Source organism: Notothenia rossii (genome assembly GCF_949606895.1).
Source record: "Notothenia rossii genome assembly, chromosome: 10".
Lineage (NCBI taxonomy): Eukaryota > Metazoa > Chordata > Actinopteri > Perciformes > Nototheniidae > Notothenia > Notothenia rossii.
The window spans coordinates 25788900-25811228 of record NC_136908.1 but is presented as its reverse complement, the minus strand read 5'-3'; the positions used below and the strand labels follow the sequence as shown (position 1 = coordinate 25811228).

General features: G+C 40.1%; 1 protein-coding gene across 1 annotated transcript in view; it reads right to left on the bottom strand.

Annotated features, from left to right (window-relative positions):
* Window positions 1-1420: 1420 nt before the first annotated feature.
* Window positions 1421-22329, bottom strand: part of nudcd1 (NudC domain containing 1) — a 59170-nt gene continuing 38261 nt past the window's right edge. Inside the window, exons 9-10 of the mRNA XM_079655108.1 lie at window positions 7973-8132; window positions 1421-2096 (exon numbers count right to left, since the gene is read on the bottom strand). Coding sequence (XP_079511234.1) covers window positions 1807-2096; window positions 7973-8132 — 450 coding nt within the window. The 3' untranslated portion in view covers window positions 1421-1806. The remainder of the gene's footprint in view (window positions 2097-7972; window positions 8133-22329) is intronic.

The window sequence follows — 22329 nt, the reverse complement described above, 5'->3', positions numbered from 1 at the left end:
AAAAACACTTGTTCAATAAAGTCCTCAAAGAGCCCACTTTGTGAAGGGATGTTGTGATGGCAGCGAGGTGAAGGGTTAGGGAAACACAGGAGCGAGCGTAACTAGCTTCCATTACTCAATTCTCTGTGGTCCCACAGCTTGATAAAACGATTTTTGATTAAAGACAGAGGCCATCCGCGGAGACATTTAGCGGTTCTGACAGGCCGACTTCAAGTATTCTAGGGATGCTCTGTACAGCTAATGAAAACAAGCGGTGGAGTCTAACTCAATTGCACAGCAGTAATGAAATAAAAACAGAGCAAAAGCGGATTTTCTTGGGAACAACATTGACGGAGAAGAGAGAAAAGGGTCATTATCCACAGCCTTCAGTGGCTTAGCTGAGGAAAACAAACCGCCTTGTAAACTGGCAGCACTCGGGGAACTGAGGACACAAATTGCACATAGTCTTCAGAAAATTGCCCGTCCTGATGAAGACTATTGAATGGTGAAGCTGAACTGCTTTCGACTGAGACAACAATGTACCTTTGTTGATTCAGTTCACACAACAACAGGCCATTTCAAACCTGATCAATACATTTGTTAGAGCAGTTGTCCTATCTATCATTTCTGAAGATCCAAATGTTTTAAAAGGCTGTCTGAATTCAGTTTATTATTGCCTCCAGCCTACCATGAAAAGTCACTGATATGGATCTATTTCTCACAGGAGTCAAAGGGTTTGTTGTGTTGAAGCCTTTTTCAGGTATAATCCTAAGAAGACCTTCATCCCTGTATCTCCCCTGATTGTGTCCCTCTAACCTTTTCTTGTTTTACTATTAAAGAGAATAGGGACCATATTTCACTTTTAACATAAAGTCCATTAGTGTCTCTCTTGAATCTTTTTGTATCTATTTGGACGATTTGGACGAGTTAGCTCAAGACAGGCATTTTTGTTTACTAGATGGATCTTTAAGATGTGACAATGTAGCTAATGATGCTGAGTAAAAGTACAAAAGTTGAAAACCTGAACTTTTCTGTATGAACCGTTTCTGGTTTCTAAAGGCCACATGTATTGTAGTATCCCAGAGGAGCAATGCATCAGATGCATTTATAAACATACTCCAAGGATGTAAGATTTCCATTTCAACCTTCAACTCCTAAAAAGCCATGATTGCATTTTTAGACCTCCAGAGATGTTAGGCTTCAGATATGATCCGTCCAAGATTGAGGCTAATGCAGCAGGAGCCTGTGAGATGAGTGAAACATGTTAATAGGAATGTATGGAAATCAATGTTGGCTTCTTTCATTCTTCTTTCACAGTAAAGGCTGTACAATGAGCCAAGCAGAGGGATGTCCTCAGTGTCCACCTACCCACGGACCATCGAACAAATGACTACGACCATCCCTTGGTGCAACACTGCAAGCCTTCAGAAAAAAACTGTCATTAAGAGTGATGCACACATTTATATTTATGAACCGGAATTCATGGCATTACAGATGTATGTAATAATGCAGAGAGCATTCAAAGTTATCACGTGTATGACATTTGACCAAAGCGTAATAAAGCATTCAATTGATGTGATTATTTAACCTTTTACATACATTTTCTTAATGATTATCCTGGAAACAATCAGCTCTAGTAAACATGACATGGCTCCTTGATCTTAAAGACATTTTGCAGCACAGAAGACTAGTGGGAGTTGAAACATGAGTAAACCAACATTGAGAACAGAGAGTACACATTAACACATAAGGAAGTTCAGATAAAACATCTTAAGTTTGGAATGATCACGCTCCGAGGGGGAGGTGAGATGAAGATCTAAAACAAATCTAATTATTATTGACCTTTAGTATAAACAGGTTACTGGAGGTCAGGATGTACAGTCTCTCATTGGTTGCTCTGAAGCCCAGGATTGGCTTATCGGAGTCCAGGCTGGCCACCTGTTGCTTGGCAACCTGTCCTACTTGCCGGCCCTGCTTCCTGTTAAAGAGGACGGTTTCCACCAGCGACGGCTGTCTGTAGATGAATGCTCGGCGGAGACACTCGCACAGTGAAGCGTAGGAGAAGTTAGGAGGGCAGGTGGCAAACTTTTTATCCCGTTTGGAGGCCTGGACGTAGCCTGTGGAAACACAATAGTGACAGATAAGCAGATCTGTGAAAGGATACACCTTCACATTGGAGTGGTGCAGGGATGATGTATTTTTTTTAGGGCTGTCAAGTTAACGCATTGGTGGTCAATGTAATAACGTAACCAGATGAGTGATTACAGCGCCCGGTATCATTTTACACACATTTGTATCATACAGATGCAGGACTTACACACGCCTGTTATCTGACCGACAGGTCCGCACGTACTCTCCAGCCGAAACTCTAATAAGCATTCATTCGCAAACTAAATCAGGAGACCTTTAACGTTTTGCGTCCGGTTCGCTCCTTTGTTCCTCGCTGTACACAGCTCCAGTTTGGGCATTGGCCTGTCATCAGATTGTATTTGTTGTTGCTGCTGCAGCGGAAGTTTAGTACAATTATTTTTGATTAAATACTCCAAATCTCCACCCTCCATAATTGCACTTGCTTCCGTTGCTTGCTACTTTCTAACGGCGGTGAGAGTGGTGCAGTGACGCTATCTATCTTCAATCGATTAGATTTATGATTCGAAAATTATAAAAGTAGGGTAGACATGTGGATATTATCCGACTGAACAAAATGTGCATTTACCTAACAGGTTCATTTTCCACTGACCTTTTTTCGAGCTATTTTCCAAAATCCTATGGAGAAATCCCATTGCTATTTTGTCGAGGGAAACCGAGCGCATCTTACTTCCGCTTTTTGGGACGCGTCACTGCACCACTGAATTGATGCGATTTGATTGGATTGTGAGGCAAGGGAAGCCAGCCGCCTCTGGCTTCCCTTGGCATGGCCCTGACCAATCACAGGTTGGCAGGGGCATGACGTGAGCCTCATCTGATTGGTCAATCCCTCCATTTTTTTTCACCAAGGGAAGCAAATTTCGGCTGGCCTCCTCTCGCAACAGAGAGTGCAATATACTGTTTCACCATAACATCTAGAGGGGCGCTGTTTCACTCTTTGTAAAATACTCAATGAGAATGGGGGAGAGACGGGCCGGCAGCAACACACAACAAAAAAATCCGAAACTAAACGAAGTGTTTTTATTTATTTATTAAAATTATAACTACAATCCGAAAAAACAGGGGAAGCCTGGCTTCCCTTGGCCTCCAGGAGAAAACGCCACTGGTTGTTAGCATCTGGTGCTAGCTAGCTGCGCTAACGGATATAAGGAGCTGTTTAAATTAAAACAGAGGAGCGACATTTCGCCACAACTGCGCCGAGCACTTGACTTTATGCAGGTAGCCAGACAGTGGGACATTGTACGAAAAGTCAGCACACTCAGCACGGATAGTGCGCGCAACATGATTGCAGCGTCCAGGCAGCTCCCGTTCGAGCATATGCCTTGAGTTGCACATAGCTCCAACACACACACGCACGCACGCACGCACGCACGCACGCACGCAATATCTCATTCAAATAAAACATTGACTTCAGGGCGAGGGCACCTGAAAGTGATATGTGCTAAGCTATTCCGGGTTTAGGACTCAGAGTAATTATGCAGTGACATGAGCAGTTGGGTTCAGTGAGAGTTATGCATATCTTTTTCAATGATTGAGTATTCATGTAATATACTCGATTAATCATATGGAGAAACAAATCTACCATACTTGCTTAGGGCAGTGACCACCAACTGGCGGCCCGCGCGACTTGGGTGACTGTGGCGTTGGCGGAGTGGTTACTGCGTTCGCCCCCCGCCCATTTTTTTTTTTACAACGTCTCATGAATAAGGTGCAGTACCAGAGTCCAACAGAGAGGCAGCAAATGCGGGACAGTAGACTGCCTACTGCGAAACCTTCCCTGCCTTGAAGAAGAAGTGATCCTTCGTTGTGAACAGTCTTCTTTGTGCGCTCCACAGCAGCAGCCCCGCTGCGACAGAGTCCAACAGAGAGGCAGGAGCTGCGGCTCAGTAGCCTAGAAGCAGGGTCGGGTTGTAACGGAATATGTAACGGCGTTACGTAATCAGAATACAAAAATCAAGTAGGCTAACTGTATTCAGCTGGCGTTATATTTGAAAAACGAGTAATCTGATTACAGTTACTTTCGTAAACCTGAAGTGAATACATTTTGGAATACTTGAAATTATGACATTTCATAACGGGATCAAATCAAAGTGAATGGCCTGCTGCTGCTGAATACATGGGGCAAGTGACTGCAAACAGTTTTAAAAGTTATTACATCGTTTCAGATAATAAATAATAATGATAATTCATTCTATTTAAGGGCGCCTTTCAAAGCACTCAAGGACACCTTAAAATTCATAACATATTCCAAGGAAAGGTTTTAAGACAGTACAAAGAATGCAGTCCGGGTGATGTTTTTTATGTGGGGTGCAGATGAGAGGGAGCTGTCCAGAATGACACCAAGATGTTGTGTTTGAGTTCTTGATAAGCCATTAAAACAGTAAAATAAGTGTCTCCTGTGCACCAGACACCCATCTGTTATGGAAAAATAAAGTATTCCAAAAGTAATCTGAATACGTAACTAACTGTATTCTGATTACTTTCAGAGCATGTATTCAGTATTCAGTAAATGATTACATTTACAAAGTAACCCTCCCAACCCTGCCTAGAAGTGATCCTTCGTTAGCCTGAAGAGTCTGCTAAGCTTTATGCGGTCCGCAGTACCTGAGCGTGCTCCACTAGCATTGTGGACTATATAAAAATCGCTGGCCCGCGATAGTGTCTATTGGATACATGTTGGCCCCTGGACACATGTAGTTGATGATCCCTGCCTTAGGGTTTTGACTGAAAGGAAAAAGCTAGTCATTTGAAGAAGACGTTCTAGATAATCAAACAATAATTGCTACTTTATTCAAGTCCCTACAAATCCTATTCAAACCTTCAACAGTGACATAGCTTCCAGTTTGTATGCTTACACACAGCAAGTTCATGTTTTGTTAAACAGAAGGTCTTATTTCATATCAAAAAAGCAAGAGAGGACAAAAGACGTGGAGATTGATGAACCCGATGAGCTGACCTTTGTTTTTAGACGGTGCTCCCCATCTCTGCTGAAAAACAAATGATCTTTCACTCTTATCAGATTAGCTACTTCCTGTTTGCCTAGAATCCCCATCTGACACCAGGGTGTTTCAATAACTCTCTACTGCTGCTCAACATTGGCATTTACTCTAATGACATTAGTTTTAAGAAACAATGTTGCCTAGTAGAGCTTCAACCTGCATAATCAATACCAAACCAATCGTTGGGTTGTGTAACTCCCATGTCACAAAACCCAGGCTTATTGGACACCTACTCCAGTGCAAGGAGAAAAGAAAGAAACTCAGCATGTCATAATGCAGCAACCTTGAGAGCCTTGAAAGGCACCTTAATAAATCAAATGTATTATTATTAGTATAAGTTTGATTTAAAACAAATAATTTCTCTCCAAATCATTTTTCACTGAAATACATAATTATTTTCAAATGACCTGTCACACTGAATGATTTATTCCAAACTGAGATGGACGGATTGGGAAATATTGAGTGTTAAGAAAACAAATAAAGTCATACCTGTCAAAGTGGAACATTGAAATAAGACTTGTTCCAGAAGCTGTCGTTGAGCAGAGATGAATGAGAGGATACATTGAATGGTGACAGATAGTGAAAGCGACACGGCTCCACAAATGAGAAGACTGGCTGACATTTTGATTTGAGATCTGGAGTTTAATTCAAAACAGCAGTCTCAACTCAACAGTCAGTTTATCTTTTTAAAGGGTTTATATGCAGAGCGGATCTGTCATAGATTCTGTTTCAATTCATTCGTCCCCTTTATGCTACAAGAAGTGATACAAGCTAAATAGATGGGTCATTCAAATCAAAGTGTCATGATTCATCAAAAAGTCAATTAATGAAGGTCTTCACTGAAAATGCTTCTTACATCTTCACCTACACACATTGATTAACTCAAGTCTTAAAGGGACCTTGTGGACCATTTGACCACTAGGGGCACTGCAGAGTAATGTGTTCAGCCATAACCGTTTATTTAAATGTATTCCTAGTGTGAACTATAGCTTTTGACAGTCTCGCCAAATATTTAAAATACATTTTATTGGCGGAATATAAGTCAGACTCTAGAACAGGGGTCGGCAACAGGCGGATCGCCGGATAGTGGATCGCCGGAGCTGTTAGATTAACATTAACATGCTTATTGTAGTTCTAAGTGCACTGCCTTGCGGCCTGTACCACCTGTGCATATTTGTGGTCTGGAGGAAAGGAGTGAACAGAGGGTCGAGTTGTCGATTCTTGTTCTGTTTTCTGTGACTATCTTCCTCAGCCTCTGACTTTCAGTTGCGCACGCTATTGAAGAGACGCGCTACCATGGAAACCAAACAATGGTGTTGCTGTATTAAAGTCAGAGTGGAAACAGTCGTGAGTAAATCTGATTTTGTCAGAAATCGGGGGAAATATGACCCCGGGAGGAAACCGGGAGAGGGCTATGAAATCGGGAGTTTCCCGTGAAAATCGGGAGGGTTGGCAAGTATGAGCACAATACCAGTGTGTCTCATTCACAGACCGTGGCGCTCATTAAAAGTGCCAAAACGCAACCATGACACAAAACACAAAGTGTTTGACCAAACATTCCCTCTCAAGTCAGAACTGAGGTCACAACAAATAAGCAGTCTCAGAGCCCAATATGATCAGTCCACCAGGATCAAAATTAAAACTGAATATCGTTCCAGGGCAGGCTTACCGAGGCTAACCAATGAGCACCTGCATGTATGTGTGAGAATGGCCCTGACACCATTTCAGCCCAGATCTAAACTCCTGGCAGGACAAGCTCCAGCTCAATTCTTGCACTGAATAAAACAAAGTGAGTGAGGGACTGCAATATAAGAGGGAAAGAAAGAGAAACTTTAAAGCTGTTCAATTGTTATAATCTGTAAAGACTGATATTGTTCTATAATTGGCTGAAACAGTTAAGTCATGATGTGAAACGGTTAACAAAGAAAAAGGGAAACTCAAGCTGCTGCTACACTTTATTTTATTTATCTAAAATTAAGCACTTTTAAGCTGCACATATTTTCAAAAGTTATTTTATTTATTTTCTCTATTTTATTTTTAAATGCAGCCCGAGAGGAATATTACACATATCCACAGTATTTACTGTATATCTGTATAGTTCAATGTTAATTGACAATAAATATTGTTGTTTTTGAATTGTACTTTCTTTATTTGATTGGCAGTCAGTTGTTGATTACATGCAGACGTTGATAAAGCTGCAGGCTACTTCAATATATATCACACTAATTCATAAAGCAAGTTAGACATTTTGATGTTCCGGACCTTTGTATGGGGAGATTTTCTCTAACTGGACCTCGTTGAATTTTAGTTGAATACCCCTGATCTAGAAGATGGCATCAAATGGATGCAAATACAGATATAAACACTGTAGCATTAAAAACATATTTTAGCAAATATTAAATGAAGTGAGAAATGCATTAAGCATGTTATATATAAAAGTACGTTACTATTAATGTCGGTATTCATTTTTCATTTGCATGTTGTATTAATTTGTATTTTCTTATTACATTTGAGTTTTTTGTTTCTTTGGTGTGGTTTTCTTATACTTTATTCCAAAAAATGAGTTTACATTCTGAGCGAAGTGCATCTGTTACAATAAATAAAAAGGTTTATAAAATGTCAGTATTAAACATAAATGGCTCGCAGCTCACTCAGAGCGCTTTGACATCTAAACCTTTACTAGCAGTAAAAATGTTCTGACCTGTAATATCCTCAAATCTTTCGACTTTGTGAATCGTAAAACATTTTTAACATACTCTGTGTTTTTAGAAAACACTATTGCAAATACAACATATGGACCCCTTAATAGAACCATCAGAAGGCGTGTTTTTGGTTTCTGATCTTACCTAAGGCGTTGAACGTGGCGATGTGCTCCCACATGTTGCCGGGCTGTTGGGGTCGAGGCTGCCACAGCAGAGCGTCCACATCGTGCCTGAGGCAGAGGCAAGGCATCTCAGAGGGGTTCACGTCCACTGTGAAAAGGTACTGATGGCTGCCCAGATTCACCTGTGGAGAGGGGGAGAGAATGTCCCCACAGCAAATTAGTGAATGTACCTGCTGCGTTACTATTTCAACACTTTGGCCCTTACTTGCAAAAGTGTTCCATTAATAGAGGTGAAACTAATCTGCAGTGTATCATTTCACACTTCATATATAATTGGCATTTCTGACAGCTGAGACGTCAGAGAATGTAGCACAGTGAAGCTCTCAAGTTTTCAATGGAAATGAAGGTAGAAGAAACCAGGATGCAGTATTGAGAATTCATCATTACATTAATGCATGGAGACATGTCACAGTAGAGCAGTGGTTCTCAAAGTGGGGGGCGCGCCCTGATACTGTCATCAGAGGCATGACAGGGGGGGTGGGGTGCGAGAGACCAGGAGGAAAAATGGTCATAAAAAAAAAAAAATCATATTTAAGAAAAATTATTGATTCGAAAATAATATGATACAGTACAGTACTATTACGTCTGGGTCTCTGTGTTTCATTAAAGCTTGGCTCTGTTTGTGTGTGGAACGAGCCATTTTGTGTGCGTGCGCGAGCGAGAGAGAGAGAGAGAGAGAGAGCGCACCGGTACCGGAGATCGTTGTTGTTAGCTTCTGGTGCTAGCGAGCTACGCTAACGGATATAAGGAGTTTTTTCAACAACAAAGTGGAGGAGAGTCCTCTCCTGTCAGACTGAGAGACTCAGTGAGCTAAAGGACTCTCTCAGTGTTATCTCAGTGGGTCTCAAACGTTTTGGTCGCCATTAATGTAAACAATTATTTCCGAGGCACACGTTTATATGATCATTATAGTTATACAAAAATAAGAGAATAAATTAAAAACAGGTATGAAATACAATATGACATTAAAAAAAGAATACATTTTAAAAGGGAGTGATTTGTAAAATATCCATAAAGAAAAAGTAAATCTGTTTACAGTTCTGTTTCAAATGGGTGTTGAGAGAGGTATACATAGATCTCTTCATTTTGCTCTCAAAGTGCACCAGATTGATGCTTTTAACTTCAATATTTAAAAATCTTCCCGGGGGAGCTTGCCCCCGGACCCCCCTATGTAAGGTCCACACACCACGTATAAAAATAGCACTTTACCCCTGCTTACACCTATATGCCGTGAGCTGATTATCGAGCCTTCATTGTAACAGTTGCGGGTACACTGTGTATATGCGTGGGGATTGTTGCAGTAGAAAATTCCACTGTTGCGACCGGTACATTAATGGGAAACCCTAAATGTTTGAGCACCCTCTATGAAACGTCAAGCTACCCCACAGCACCCCCAAAATATATCTCTGGCGCCGCCACTGAGCCTGACTATTTGTGTTGTTTTTCTCCAAAGGGGGGGCCTGACAGAAAAGGTTTGAGAACCACTGCAGTAGAGGGATAAAATACAAATATTAAACCCGACATTTTGCATAATATGTCCTCTTCCTACAGAAAAATATATATCCACTATGTATATTTTCTTTAAAAGTTTTTTCCTGTTTAAAAATGTTTGGGTCAAATACAAATAAACCAGCTTAAGGATTTAGCCCATTTAAAACCAATGCACCCGCACTTATTATGGTTTGGCGTATTTCAAGCAAATGTAATGTTTATGTTAGTAGGACAGATTGTGAGATGTGCTGCATGCTATAAATGTGTTAGCTGTTTGCTGCCTATAACAGCTTTAGAGGCAGTCATTTGTAAAACATACATACACACATTCAAACACATACATACATGCATTTCATGTGTTGTATACTTTTATATGTTTTTTAAAAGACCTCTTCCTTGTTCTATAACTGGAAGGAGTTACAGTTACTGTTCGTGGCCATTGTGGGTGTAAAGCTGCACTGAATAGTACGAGATATGATAATAATCCATGTATTGATCCCAAATACACTTCTTCATGATTTATGTGCTTGACATGATTGCATGTGTGTGATTCCAGGCTATTCCAGTTTGAGTCCATTTGCTTTGGAGAGACAATGACCGTTGCTCTGTCATAATTGCTCCTCCACATTTGACTGTTCACACAGATCCCTCACTGAGTCAACCCACAGGCTGCGGGTCTGACTGCCAACATGTCTCCCAGGCTGTCCTCCCCATCTCAACACACACTCGACAGGCATTGAAAACTCAGCATAAACCAGCACATATTTTGGTGGTTGACGATCTCTCCCAATGACAAGCCATCACGCCTCCACTCTAAACTCATTTTCCTGCCACTTGTGTTTTGACTTGCAGCATGCAGCAGACGTTCACTCACGTTTTACTGGAGTGTGTGAGAGTTGCCTGACAATGGCGACTGCACGGGTCATGATTTGTGAACAATGAAACAGCATAACAATAACTAGAAAACAAAGAATAAATGTTGATTTAAATCAGAAGATTGCTTCTGCTGTGGAGGACAGAGAGTGTGCAGGATTTCATGAGTTCAATGATTAGTTTTCTCCTCTGCGCACTGAGAGATTCTTCTCTTATATCAGCTGCTATAAAAATGGCAGCCATCATGGCACACAGCTGCCATAGGGAGTATTATCAATATACTTTGTGTTGTGCCAGGATTATAAGACCATATTTTTGAAACCTATCAATTTCTGCCACCACACCATAACATTTAACTGCATTTGTGCTCATAAGAGCATTAACAAAATACAGATGAAAAATCAGCAGACCTCGAAACAGCTTTCATATTTCTTTAAAAAAAGAAACTAAAGGAGGTTGTCCGTTAACCCTTAATTAATTGGTCAACCCAAAGCCTAACTTTTTGTTTTAGACTGCTGGTCAGGGGAAAAAGGCCACTGTTAGGAAACGCCATGGCCACTGCAGACTACTTGCAAATTGAACAAATAAATGGTTGATTTATCAATACTGAAAGTAGTCATCAGTTCAAGACGTGGTTAAAAGTTATTTCTATAAAAAACGTATGCCAGTGTAAATGAGAGGGGATCTTGGGCCAAGTCATTAGACACAAATCTAGTTCTATCTTCTACCATGTGGTCCGTGTCATATTGTGTTGCACCTAACACGAAACCTTTACCGACCGCATGTTTCTTATTTGAAGGTTAACATATATTTAGTCAAAATCCTACAGCTAACACTATTTTCATATTTTCAAGATAACATTGGAAATACAGAAAGGAATGAAAATCTTCTCAAAGTGTTGCCATCTGTTGGTGGCCCACTACCCACGGATCCTTCACTGAGACCCTGTAAATAGCAACATGTACACTTTTCTATACCAAATTCACCAAAAGTGTCCTACTTAAAAAAAGATATCTCATACATTAAAAGATGCAATGATCGGGGAAAAACTTCACACAAAATAGCCTGAAACATACAACGACCACCAATATTCTGACCAATAAGTCCCTTTAAAACATTTAATACTACATATAGTTTTTATCCAAAGAGAAGTCTTGAATTTGAAATAAATAGGCACCAATAAAAACAATCTGACTTAATGACTTGACACAAATATACACTTTTATGGAAAACCTTTCATACTTTCTGAAAATCTATATCTTCATTATATTCATTTCAATCTTACAGCTATGACATAAATCTCAGCACGTATTCATAGATGCTGGAAGTGGATGTATTCTCTATTGTTGTTGTTTGATATATATATTTGGTAACTGTAAGTCTGCTAAATGTCTTAGGAATTACATTAGACACAAAAATAAAACTCAATTTCCGTCTGTAGCACATCTCAAAGGTACAATTATTTTTGACATTTCAATGTCAGCGATTAAGTATGGCTTTTGAATGACTTAAATATATTCCGCTACCTATGCCTGGTCTGAGTTTTTGAACATGAAACCATTGCCTGTGATATTCTTTTGCTTATTATTGGTCATATTCTTAAAATGGAAAATCTATCATGAGGCTTTTATCAGATTCTTTTCAGCAGTGTCTGACCTGCTTTCTGTGCACAACAGAGGGTTCAGGTCCTGCCCTACAAACTGAAGAAACAAAACCTCTATCAAAAGTTCATCCGAGCCACAGTAACAAGACAAATATAAAATAAACGTATTTCCTTTTCTATTTAATTGCTTCACAAAGCCTCCTTTGAATGAGGAGGATTTCAGTGCAGGCAGCAAAACAAAGCATGGGAATCACCTCTTTAATCCAGAATCTAAATTCCTGCTAATTCCTGTGTTACCTGCTGAACAGAGATATGGCATTCCATTATAGAAAGACACAAACAGCAAAAAAAAAACACATGAAAGGTAAGCTCAGCTTTAATAGAAAGCTCTGCTCTCTAAGAACTGAGCTTTCTATTAAAGCCTGTGGATGACCCGGACACAGCGGAAACGCTCTTATGGTTCCATATTTTTAAAGAAATTAATAAAAGGAACATTTGTAGATCAATTATTCACCTGGTCTTACCTTGGATTCATTAGGAAAAAAACAGTGTTTTTGTTACATGCCTCTTTTAGCTCAAGCTTGCGGAGAAGAACAATTTGCCCGGAAAGCGAGTGCACCATATAAAGCGTGAAACGGTAGTGGAGGAGCAGTTTTCAAAGTACGATTTGAACAAAAATAGAGAAATTAGCATACTGTACAACCAGATAAATGAGACTTGGATTGTTGTTTTGATGTTTTTCATGTATGCAGTTTTGCTGTTGTAATACGTTGTACAGATATCCTTCAATTCATCAAGACTTTTTTCTGTTTATGCTGCGAAAGAGTTTGAGTAACACAGGATGAGTAACTGATATACAAATAATCATTTTGAGATCATTTTATTCCTTTAATGCACATGTGTCAAACTCAAGGCCCGGGGGCCAAATCAGGCACTTTGGATTTAATTTCGGCCCGCAGGATAATTTCTAATTACTATTAGACCTGGCCCACCGGTATATTGCAAGCAAACCTTCACTCAATCCTGAGGGTTTCCTCAGCTCAGAGCCTGAGTCCAAACATTGATGAACTTGCACCCAAGATGAGATGCCAAGTATCGGCTTGAACTAGCATCACAGAGCAGCACACTGAGTTTCAATGGATGTTTCCTTCTGCACTTTCTTTGTTGAGATAACAGGGAATGTTTGGTTTCTTTCTTTGAGGGAAATAGTTTTTTTGAAGCTGTTGTTGGCCTGCGGAAAAATGTAATCATAAGAAATGACTGAGGAAAAGCTGCAGATAGAGCCATAAGAAATGAATGCAACTGATTATTTAATTTTTAATGTTGTTTTTATAGGCAATCATTTAAGCTTTGTTAGTTCCAGGTTTAATATGTGCAATAAGTTAATTTCAATACGTTTTGCAATAAACATTGAACCAGTCCGGCCCTCGACTAGTACAGATTTTTTTATTTTGGCCCACTGTGTATTTGAGTTTGACACCCCTGCTCTAAAGCATCCATGTAACAGAAACAGAATGGTGTCACAGGCGGCGCGTGAGGCTCAGGTTTGGGAAGGCTAAATCACTTTTTTTTACCTGACGCTGCCCGCCTCCGGCGTCTATAGAAAAGAGATCAACTCAGTGAAAGCACCGCCTGCTGACCAATCAGAGCTCAGTGTGCGGAGTTTAAATCTATCAAGTCATATTACAGGATAAAGGAAATACAGTTTGAACTGCCGTATGCAGAGAAGAAGCCGACGTGTCGCACTTATCATTCATATCACATCATCAATCAGATCATATATTTCCTTATCCGATCAGCTTCTTGAGCCATATCTGGCCGTGCAACACTTACATTGTCACATACTGTATGCAGAAGTATTATTTTAAGCAACACATTAAGTTGACGAAACACTCAATTCAAATGTAATTAAAGTCAGATCCACTCGTGTCTTAGATGGGGCAGTGATATCATAAACCTGTTGTACGCTTTCAAACACTAAACAGTAGTTTATTTCTTTTTTAACCAGTTGTTCTATATTCACCTTGCACGTGGCTTGTATCCTGGATTATATTTTTAAGTCATGGATGTTTAAAGTTCATATTTGTTTATTATAGTTGACTTTTGATTAATGAAGTATGACGCTGCGCTGTCAGTACACTTGTCCCTGTTTGTGATTGGTCAAAGGTTGCTAGCCCCGCCCCTTTCATGTGAACGCGCTCTCAGGTGGAGAGAGAATTCCTGGCTTGATTTACCGAGTTGATAACCAGCGTCGTATGACCGTTTAGCGAGATCTCGTTTGTTAGGGTTAGTTAAGGTAACTCAAACATATCCAGGATATGTTGAACAGGCTTCGTGGTAGGCCTACATGGCACAGGTGGCTGTATAGACAAGTTTACGCGCCAAACCACGGGTAGCGCCATAACCCTACACAAATGCACTTCATTTCCGCCGGAAGTCTTTTGCACAGCGTCTGTCGGTGTAAACCGGTGTAAACAGTCAGACGGGCACTGGTGTAAACACAGCGATTTCGATGCTAACAGTGATGCTAGCTTGGGAACACGATTCTACTTCTTTGACTGGAGATGGCGTTACTCTCCCCCACCCGAATTCAATGCAAAACTGGGAGGATAACATGACGACGTGGCCCAGCATAACGTACAGCAAAATTTGCTCCTACTTCGTTCAATCCATGGCAATAGATGGAAAAGCAATGGACAGTCTGAAGGCATATCATAAGGCTGCGCACATTCTACTTTGCCCACATGCTCCCGAAAATTGTTGACGATTTTGTTGAGGGAAGGTTACAGTTCTGCAGTAAATATCTCAGCATTTTAAAACCAAAATAAACTGCCTTATTTAGGTCATGCCCACAGGAGCCAACAGTTGTCTGTTGTTTACATAATGCACAATTTACATGATCTCTTTATGCTGTGCAATATATCATATGTGCCTGTACTGTTTGAGTGAAAATAAAGTTTGATGTAATTTCATTTCATTATTGCACTGTTATTGCATTATTGCATTTCATATGTTCCTTAGAGTGCTACAATTTCTTTTAACACAGTTCATCATTCATATTAAGCTCATACTGTACATAAATAACACTGAATTAATTAATTGTTGAGAGGAAACTAAAGAAATGGCTTCAACAAGAAAGATCACATGTTTAATCCTAACAGGTATTACAAATTAAAATATAAAAGCAGCCCACACAATTACATCACTATGAAAATATTCATATATAATATTAAAAAATACAATGCATGCAGTATTTGTTGTGTTTATCTGTATTTAATGAACAACATGGCTGGGTGCTGGGTGCTGGTTTGTGGTCGTAGCACTCTCTATCTAACCACTCGTTCAGGTGCTTTCTCGAGTGATTGCAACCAACTACCGCACACGTAGTTCCCGAACCACTTTTCTTCATGTTGTAATTGTTATATCCTCTTTGTCTCTGCGATATCAGTGCTTTGTCGGCACAACGGAGCTAGCTAGCAAAACAAACCCAGTCCGCCAAAACGGAAGTGCATTGCATCGAAGGGAGGAGTTCAGGATGTAGAGCGGAAACGGCTCAATAACTTGTGTATAGCAGTGCTAATGTCAAAGACACGAAACATTATACATTATATTTTTATTTTACCAGGATGCAGTGACACAAATATTTGGGAAGGCTTAGCCTTCCCTAGCCTACATTACCCGCCGCCCCTGAATGGTGTTTATATGTTTTGTCATTTGACTGCTTTTTGTCTGCTCATTACACAACTTAGCTGAATACTCGATTCTGATTTGAACAATCTAGAGCAGGGGTGGGGAACCTCCGGCCTCCGGGCCGTATACGGCCCGCGAGACCATTTGGTACGGCCCTCGAGGTAATTTATAAACACACGCAAAAAATAAAAAAATTGAAGAAATATAGACCGCAAAAGAATAAAAAAAAGCGAGTGCCTGTTTTTCCTGGCCAAGATTATGGTCCTTGAACACAACACGAGCCTAACGTGTCTGACAGGGGTGCAGTTTTGACAGAGAGCACCAGAAAGCCAGAACGCCGCTCCGGCACTTGAGAAATTGCAGTACCCATAAGGAGCCGTACACATGCCGCCGTTTTTGCGTGGCTGTGTCTTTAGTTGAAAGCCCAGTGGGCGATCTGTTCATCTGTCATACTGATCATACAGTCAATAACTTTGTTGTTATTAGCATCTGGTTAGCTAGCTATGCTAACGAATATAAGAAGCTTTTTCTCTAACCAGTGAGCAAAAGGCACATCTTTATCATCATCTTTATTCATTTTATCTTTATGTATCTGTTGTTATTTTGTTTTACTTGCTTGTAAGCGCTTTGAGCACCAGGAAAAGCGCTTTATAAATGTAATGTATTATTATTATTATTATTATTATTGATATGATCATTATAGTTATAAAAAAATAAGAGAATAAAGTAAACAGGTATAAAATACTGTATGACAGTAAAACAAAGTTGTTATTAATAAAGAAGAATACAGTTTGAAAGGGGAGTGATTTGTAAAATATCCATAAAGAAAAAGAAAATCTGCTTACAGTTCTGTTTCATATGTGTGTTGAGAGATGTATCCATAGATCTCTTCTTGTTGCTCTCAAAGTGCACCAGATTGATGCTTTTAACTTCAATATTTAAAAACAAATCTTCCCGGGGAGCATGCCCCCTGGACCCCCCTAGAGGCTGTGAGGTACCCCCCTACTTAAATCTTGTCCACATGGATATGAAACTAAATACATTTTCACACATCTTGTGTCCATATCTTTCTGTTGTGGTGCTCATGCCACACCGTGCACGTGCATGCATGCGCGAGTCATGGTGAGATATCTGGATTAAGAGGTTGCTTTTTCTTTGCACAGCATGAAAGAAAGGCCAAATGAATGGGCTGTGTTTTTTTTGTTTTTTTAAGCAGAGGTCAATAATTTGTACGGCCCTCGGAGGATGTTGAAAAAATTGAAATGGCCCTTGAGAGGAAAAAGGTTCCCCACCCCTGATCTAGAGGTTGTGAATTTTCACTAACAGACCGCTGCTAAGGAGAACTAACCATTGCTAAGGTGGATCAATGTGCGTTCACATCAATCAACAGAAAGAAGTCAATTAAATTGAACATTGGCCGTTTACAATAACTGTTTCATCGTCACAAAACACAGTGGAATTCCTTTTGAATATTCATTTTTATACATATTGGAGAGCGTTAGAGAAATCAGCAGAAAAGGAAGTCAACGAAACAGGAACACAGTATGGGCTGTGGCAGTGTTTAAAGACTGGCAATGGAAAAGAAAATATGAACAGACTTGGCAGTTCCAGCCGTTGGTACGCAGTGCAATGGACCCATTTTTTCTCTTAGCTTAAGCAAATCAATAATGTCATTTTTAACGTGGTGGAAATCTTGTGTTGAAATGTTTTGGTTTAATATACTTTATATTGTCTTGTTGTATGAGTGTACTTGCTGTACATAATAAGGCCAATACCTGTTCCCAGTTTAAAAAAAAAAAGCTTTTAGCCAATACCCTTTGGTTTTTATCAAAGGTTTTATAGGCTTTGAAGATAAGGGACAGAAAGTAAGGGGATGGTATTACGCAGCCAAAGCAAATGCATCTGTACACAAATGCCATTCGTTGAAATGCCAACTATGTGTCATCCTCATCATCACTTCCGTCACGCTCCTGTAAGGCTGCTGCTGTTCACTTGCTTTTACAACAAGGGGAGACATGATGGGTTATTTGACCTTCCTTTAGTCAGAGACGTGAAACTTTCAGTTCAGTTTGACTATAAATACATGTTGACCTTGTATGCGATCATAAATGTACAATAGACATTTTATTATTTTCATTTTCCCTTATTTCAAACCTAGAATGTCTTTTTTTAACACAATAACACACATTCACTGTGTTAAGAGATGCCGATCTTTCTCTGTTTTCTAACGAGGTGGTTGGCTTGTGGAGTCACATTTTCTCTGGTTGACCATGAAGGTTTGGACTTGTTTACATCATATTTGTCTCATCTTGCAGCTGAATGACTAGAGCAGGGATGGGCAAATGGCGGCCCGTGGGCCGCATGTGGCCCCCACCTCCTCTTTTTGCGGCCCTCAGATTAATTTATAAACAACGTAATTAATGGAAGAAAAAAAACTGATACTGATACCGTCCACTAGACTCCTAGTTACGTCGTGAGCTGCGTACATGATTTCAAATACCGCAAAATAATCTGTGACGCATTTGTGTGTATTGTGTTTGTTTCCCGGGGAAACCCTCACAAGAAACACCGGCTGTTGTTATGCCTGCTGTGACGTTAAGTTGCTTCTTGTAATTATGCCTTTACAAGCTTAAAAGTTGTATTTATCATCTGAATTTGGCGAAACAAGTTTAATATTCTTAAAACCAAGACTTTGTTTATTTGAAATCAGATGAAAACAAACTGTCACGGACCCTGCCGTGTTATCTATGATTACTACGCTTTTCATTCATAATTTCAGCGGGAGGGAGGGAGGGGTGCTGAGGAACAGCAGAGGCTGACGGGTGTCTGTGTTGACATTCCCCTTATTGTGGAATAAGGGGAATGCAGAGACTGGCTACAAGTGTTTTAGGTTCAAGTTAGACAACTAATGTCTGGGTTAGTGTTCATGACTTCATGTTTATGTCATCTTAATGGTTAATCTCAACACACACACATTTTCCGTGCTTTCCAATAGTTTAAAATAGTTTTATTCCACTGTTAAATAACCTGTTCAATACAAACATGCCACTTGTAAAAATGAAATAACATTTCTGTGAACTGATATTTGTTTAGTGAGCTTATTAGAGGATGTTCCCATTTTGGGGGGATGTTCCCTTTGATTGTAAAATGTCAATGAAGACTTATTTGTTAATAATTACATACAACACATGGAATTTTTGTGTGTGTGTTCCAAGTGAATCTGCGTCCCCCTGTTGGCCAGTACATCAATGATGTGGCCCCCACTACCATCAAAGTTGCCCATCCCTGGACTAGAGGTAGCCAGCAGCAGCACATGATCACTCACTCAGATTCAAATAAACAGTGGGCTTCCAAAAAAACAACATACTGGAATAAATATAAATTAATTTTGTTAATAAACGGAAATGATTTTATTGCATCACAGACTGGACACATGTTATTTTTATTAATAGTTGTTAATATTCTGGATCAAAGTGGTGGACCAAATGACATTTATATTACAACAGTAGATCAATGCGGCTAGGATGTCTAATATATTTAAAGGATAAACACATCACTTTAAACTAATATCTGCAAATGTAAGGATTCAAACATATAATATCTCTTTTATATAATATGACTTATAGTTTTACGATGGTGTCATCAGTAATCATAGGAAACTGAAAATGTCCTACGTTTTTTTAATCTTTTTTAAAGATAGCCAAACCTTCAGTAAATACTGTGAAGAGATGTTCATATTAGTCCATTGTAAGAAGATATTACATCTATGGCCAGTGGATATGACTCAGCCTCCATCTCGAAAACACATATAAAAAACATTATTTTCAACCGGGATCGGACACCAAAGATAAGCCCATCGACAAAAGGTGCGAAAATTACTAAGAGGTGCCACAATTTCGAGCTGAAAGGTTTTATGAAAAAAGGTCAGCCCATGTCCTAGTGGGCAGGCGAGCGACTGAAGCATTAAGGCGGATACAATGAGGGTGGGAGGGGAAGAATAGAAAGGTAAGAATCCCTGGATAGACCCAGGCAAACACATACGCTCACACATGTATGGAACAAATAGACCACTGTCCTTCAAAAAGTTGATGGCACAGGTACCATTACAATCCCCTGATATAAGTGCAGCAGCTTACCTGCATTATTTGCTGAGTGAATGGAGGGAGAAACATTAAAGGGCTTGCATTCATTCATTTATTAAAACTGCTACATATCTGTTTTGGAAAAGACAAATATTCACTTATGCTTAATATGTTGTATACTTCTGTAAAAATAAAGGTTGGACATTTGGAAATACTTTTGCACTAAGTTTGAAAGCTTACATATAACTTTCTTTGGAGAAATACACGTGAATCTTTAGTCTAAAGACATTTCATAAATACACATTTTCCTTTTAATTTGTAAGCCTGTTTTCTCCAACTAACATAGATCACCTTGTCCCCAAGAAAGAACGCAACATGTGACCTGTGTTTTCAACCTTGGGACCAATAATGACAAGAGAAGGATGTTTTTTCTCCTCATACATTATGGATGGAAGGATAGACCGGCTGCCATCCTCCTTGCTGTGTGTGAGCCTCCCAATGCTTTAGATAAATTGGAAAACAACATAGAACACAAGGCGGAATTTTCGCTGTGCAGCATTCCAGATGAAATGTTTGCTTTTATACAACAGCTTCTCCTGAAGGCTACTGCTGTCTTCCCAACTCATCTGACATGCAAACCCTTTTTAATAAACAAAAGAGAAGCCTTTTATCGGCTACCTTGAGTCTACTTCCATTTCTTTCTGAAAACCACAAAAATATATATAAACATATTGTGTTTTCATCTCAAGTTCTGTGTTTTTTAACCGTGTCACCAGGCAATGTGCTTCAGTCCAGACTGAGTACAATTTCTCACTCAGGGCTGCACGATTCATCTAATCGCAAATGCGATATAACAGATGCGTCACATCCTTCCACGTCTTTGTCCAGGCGCTTTTTCGTGGGGGTGGCTCATCTTGAATGTTATACTGCCGGACTTGGAAAACTAAGCATGGTGGCAAGTCGTTAAAATAATTCTTCTGATAGCAAAGGTTGCTGATGCCCAAGGTTGCAATTTAAAGAAATAAAACGTTGTGTGTGAATGTGACAACGTATTCACTGATCATTTGGCGGTGGTGGCGAAGTCAATAGGGACTTGGCTTCGGAATCGGAAGGTCACAGTTTCAAGTCCCCGAAAGACCAAGTGCTACCGAGGTGTCCCTGAGCAAGGCACCGTTCCCTACACTGCTCCCCGGGCGCCGTACATAATGGCAGCCCACTGCTCCTAACACTAGGATGGGTGAAATGCAGAGTGTAAATGTCCCCTCTGTGGGACGATTAAGGGAATACAAATGCTAAATAAAATGCTGCTCAGATGACTGTCCGCTGCGCAGATCAGAGCCAGAGAACAGTGCAAATGGATGCTAGCATTAACGAGCAGGAAGACACTATAAAGGTGGCCAAAGAAAAGGGACCTCTGCCTTAAATTCAACTAAATTGAGCTAAAAGAGGTTCTCTGTATAATATGCAAAACAAAAGTTGCTAGATCACGCGGCGACACAACACATTTGTACCAAGAAACAAAGACAAAAGTATGACGAATGCACAGTGGCTGCGAAAATTCTGACAAATAAAGAAACAGCTTAAAGGGCAAACTAATCGCAATATTGTCCACAATTATCTCAATATCAGTTTTTCAACAAATCGTGCAACACTAATTGATTTCCATGGTGTATCCTACTTTCTTTTATCTCTTAATTTTTTATTAAGTGCGACCATGAGGCTACCTTTGCGATTATAATTAGCTTTTTTAATAACAGACCAAGTCGAGCCGTACCTTTTTGTATTGTCAGTTAGTGTGCGTTGCATCATATCCAGGGACGTCGGAACTATTTTCTGGGGGGGGGGTGCGGGATTTTTGCTGGGAGGGTCGGGGGGGAAACTCACACTATCAATGATTAACGAACTCGACACGTAGGCCTAATAGCCTAGGCCTATACATAACAGATATAGGCTACATAAACACACGCAGCATCTTAATTGTTACGAAAATGTATGAAACAAAATGAATTAATGAATTAATCAAGCCTTTATTAAGGAACATACTGTAGCCTAATAGGCGATAACATAGGCCTACAGCATTCAGAAAATCAACAGAATAATACAGCCTTTACGAACATAGGCCTAATGGAACATTCAGAAAAATAACGGTTTACTTTGCGCTCATAAGGGCTTTTAAACTGTTCCAAAAGTAGACCTTCTCTCCGTTGTTCTGCTGATAAATTCTTTAAGCAGGGTCGAGACATCGCATTCATCGAGAAGGTCGCTATGCGCATTCATAATGGCCAAATGAGTGAGTCTCTCCTGCTTAATAGTATTGCGCAGCCACGTTTTCAACCTGCGCAACGCCGAGAACGAGCGCTCGGATGCCGCGACAGAAATGGGCAGAGCCAGACAGAGCTTTATGAGCCTCTCCGCTTCCGACAGCATGGAGCGGGATTGGGGCTGCAAGGTGTGCAGAATGGCCAATACATCCTGAATGGTTTTCACTTCTCGCCCCCTACACACGTCGCTCAGGATGTCCAGCTCAAGGCTTAGCTGCTCTCTTGAAAAGGAAGTCAGTTCCAGGGAACCCACATCCAC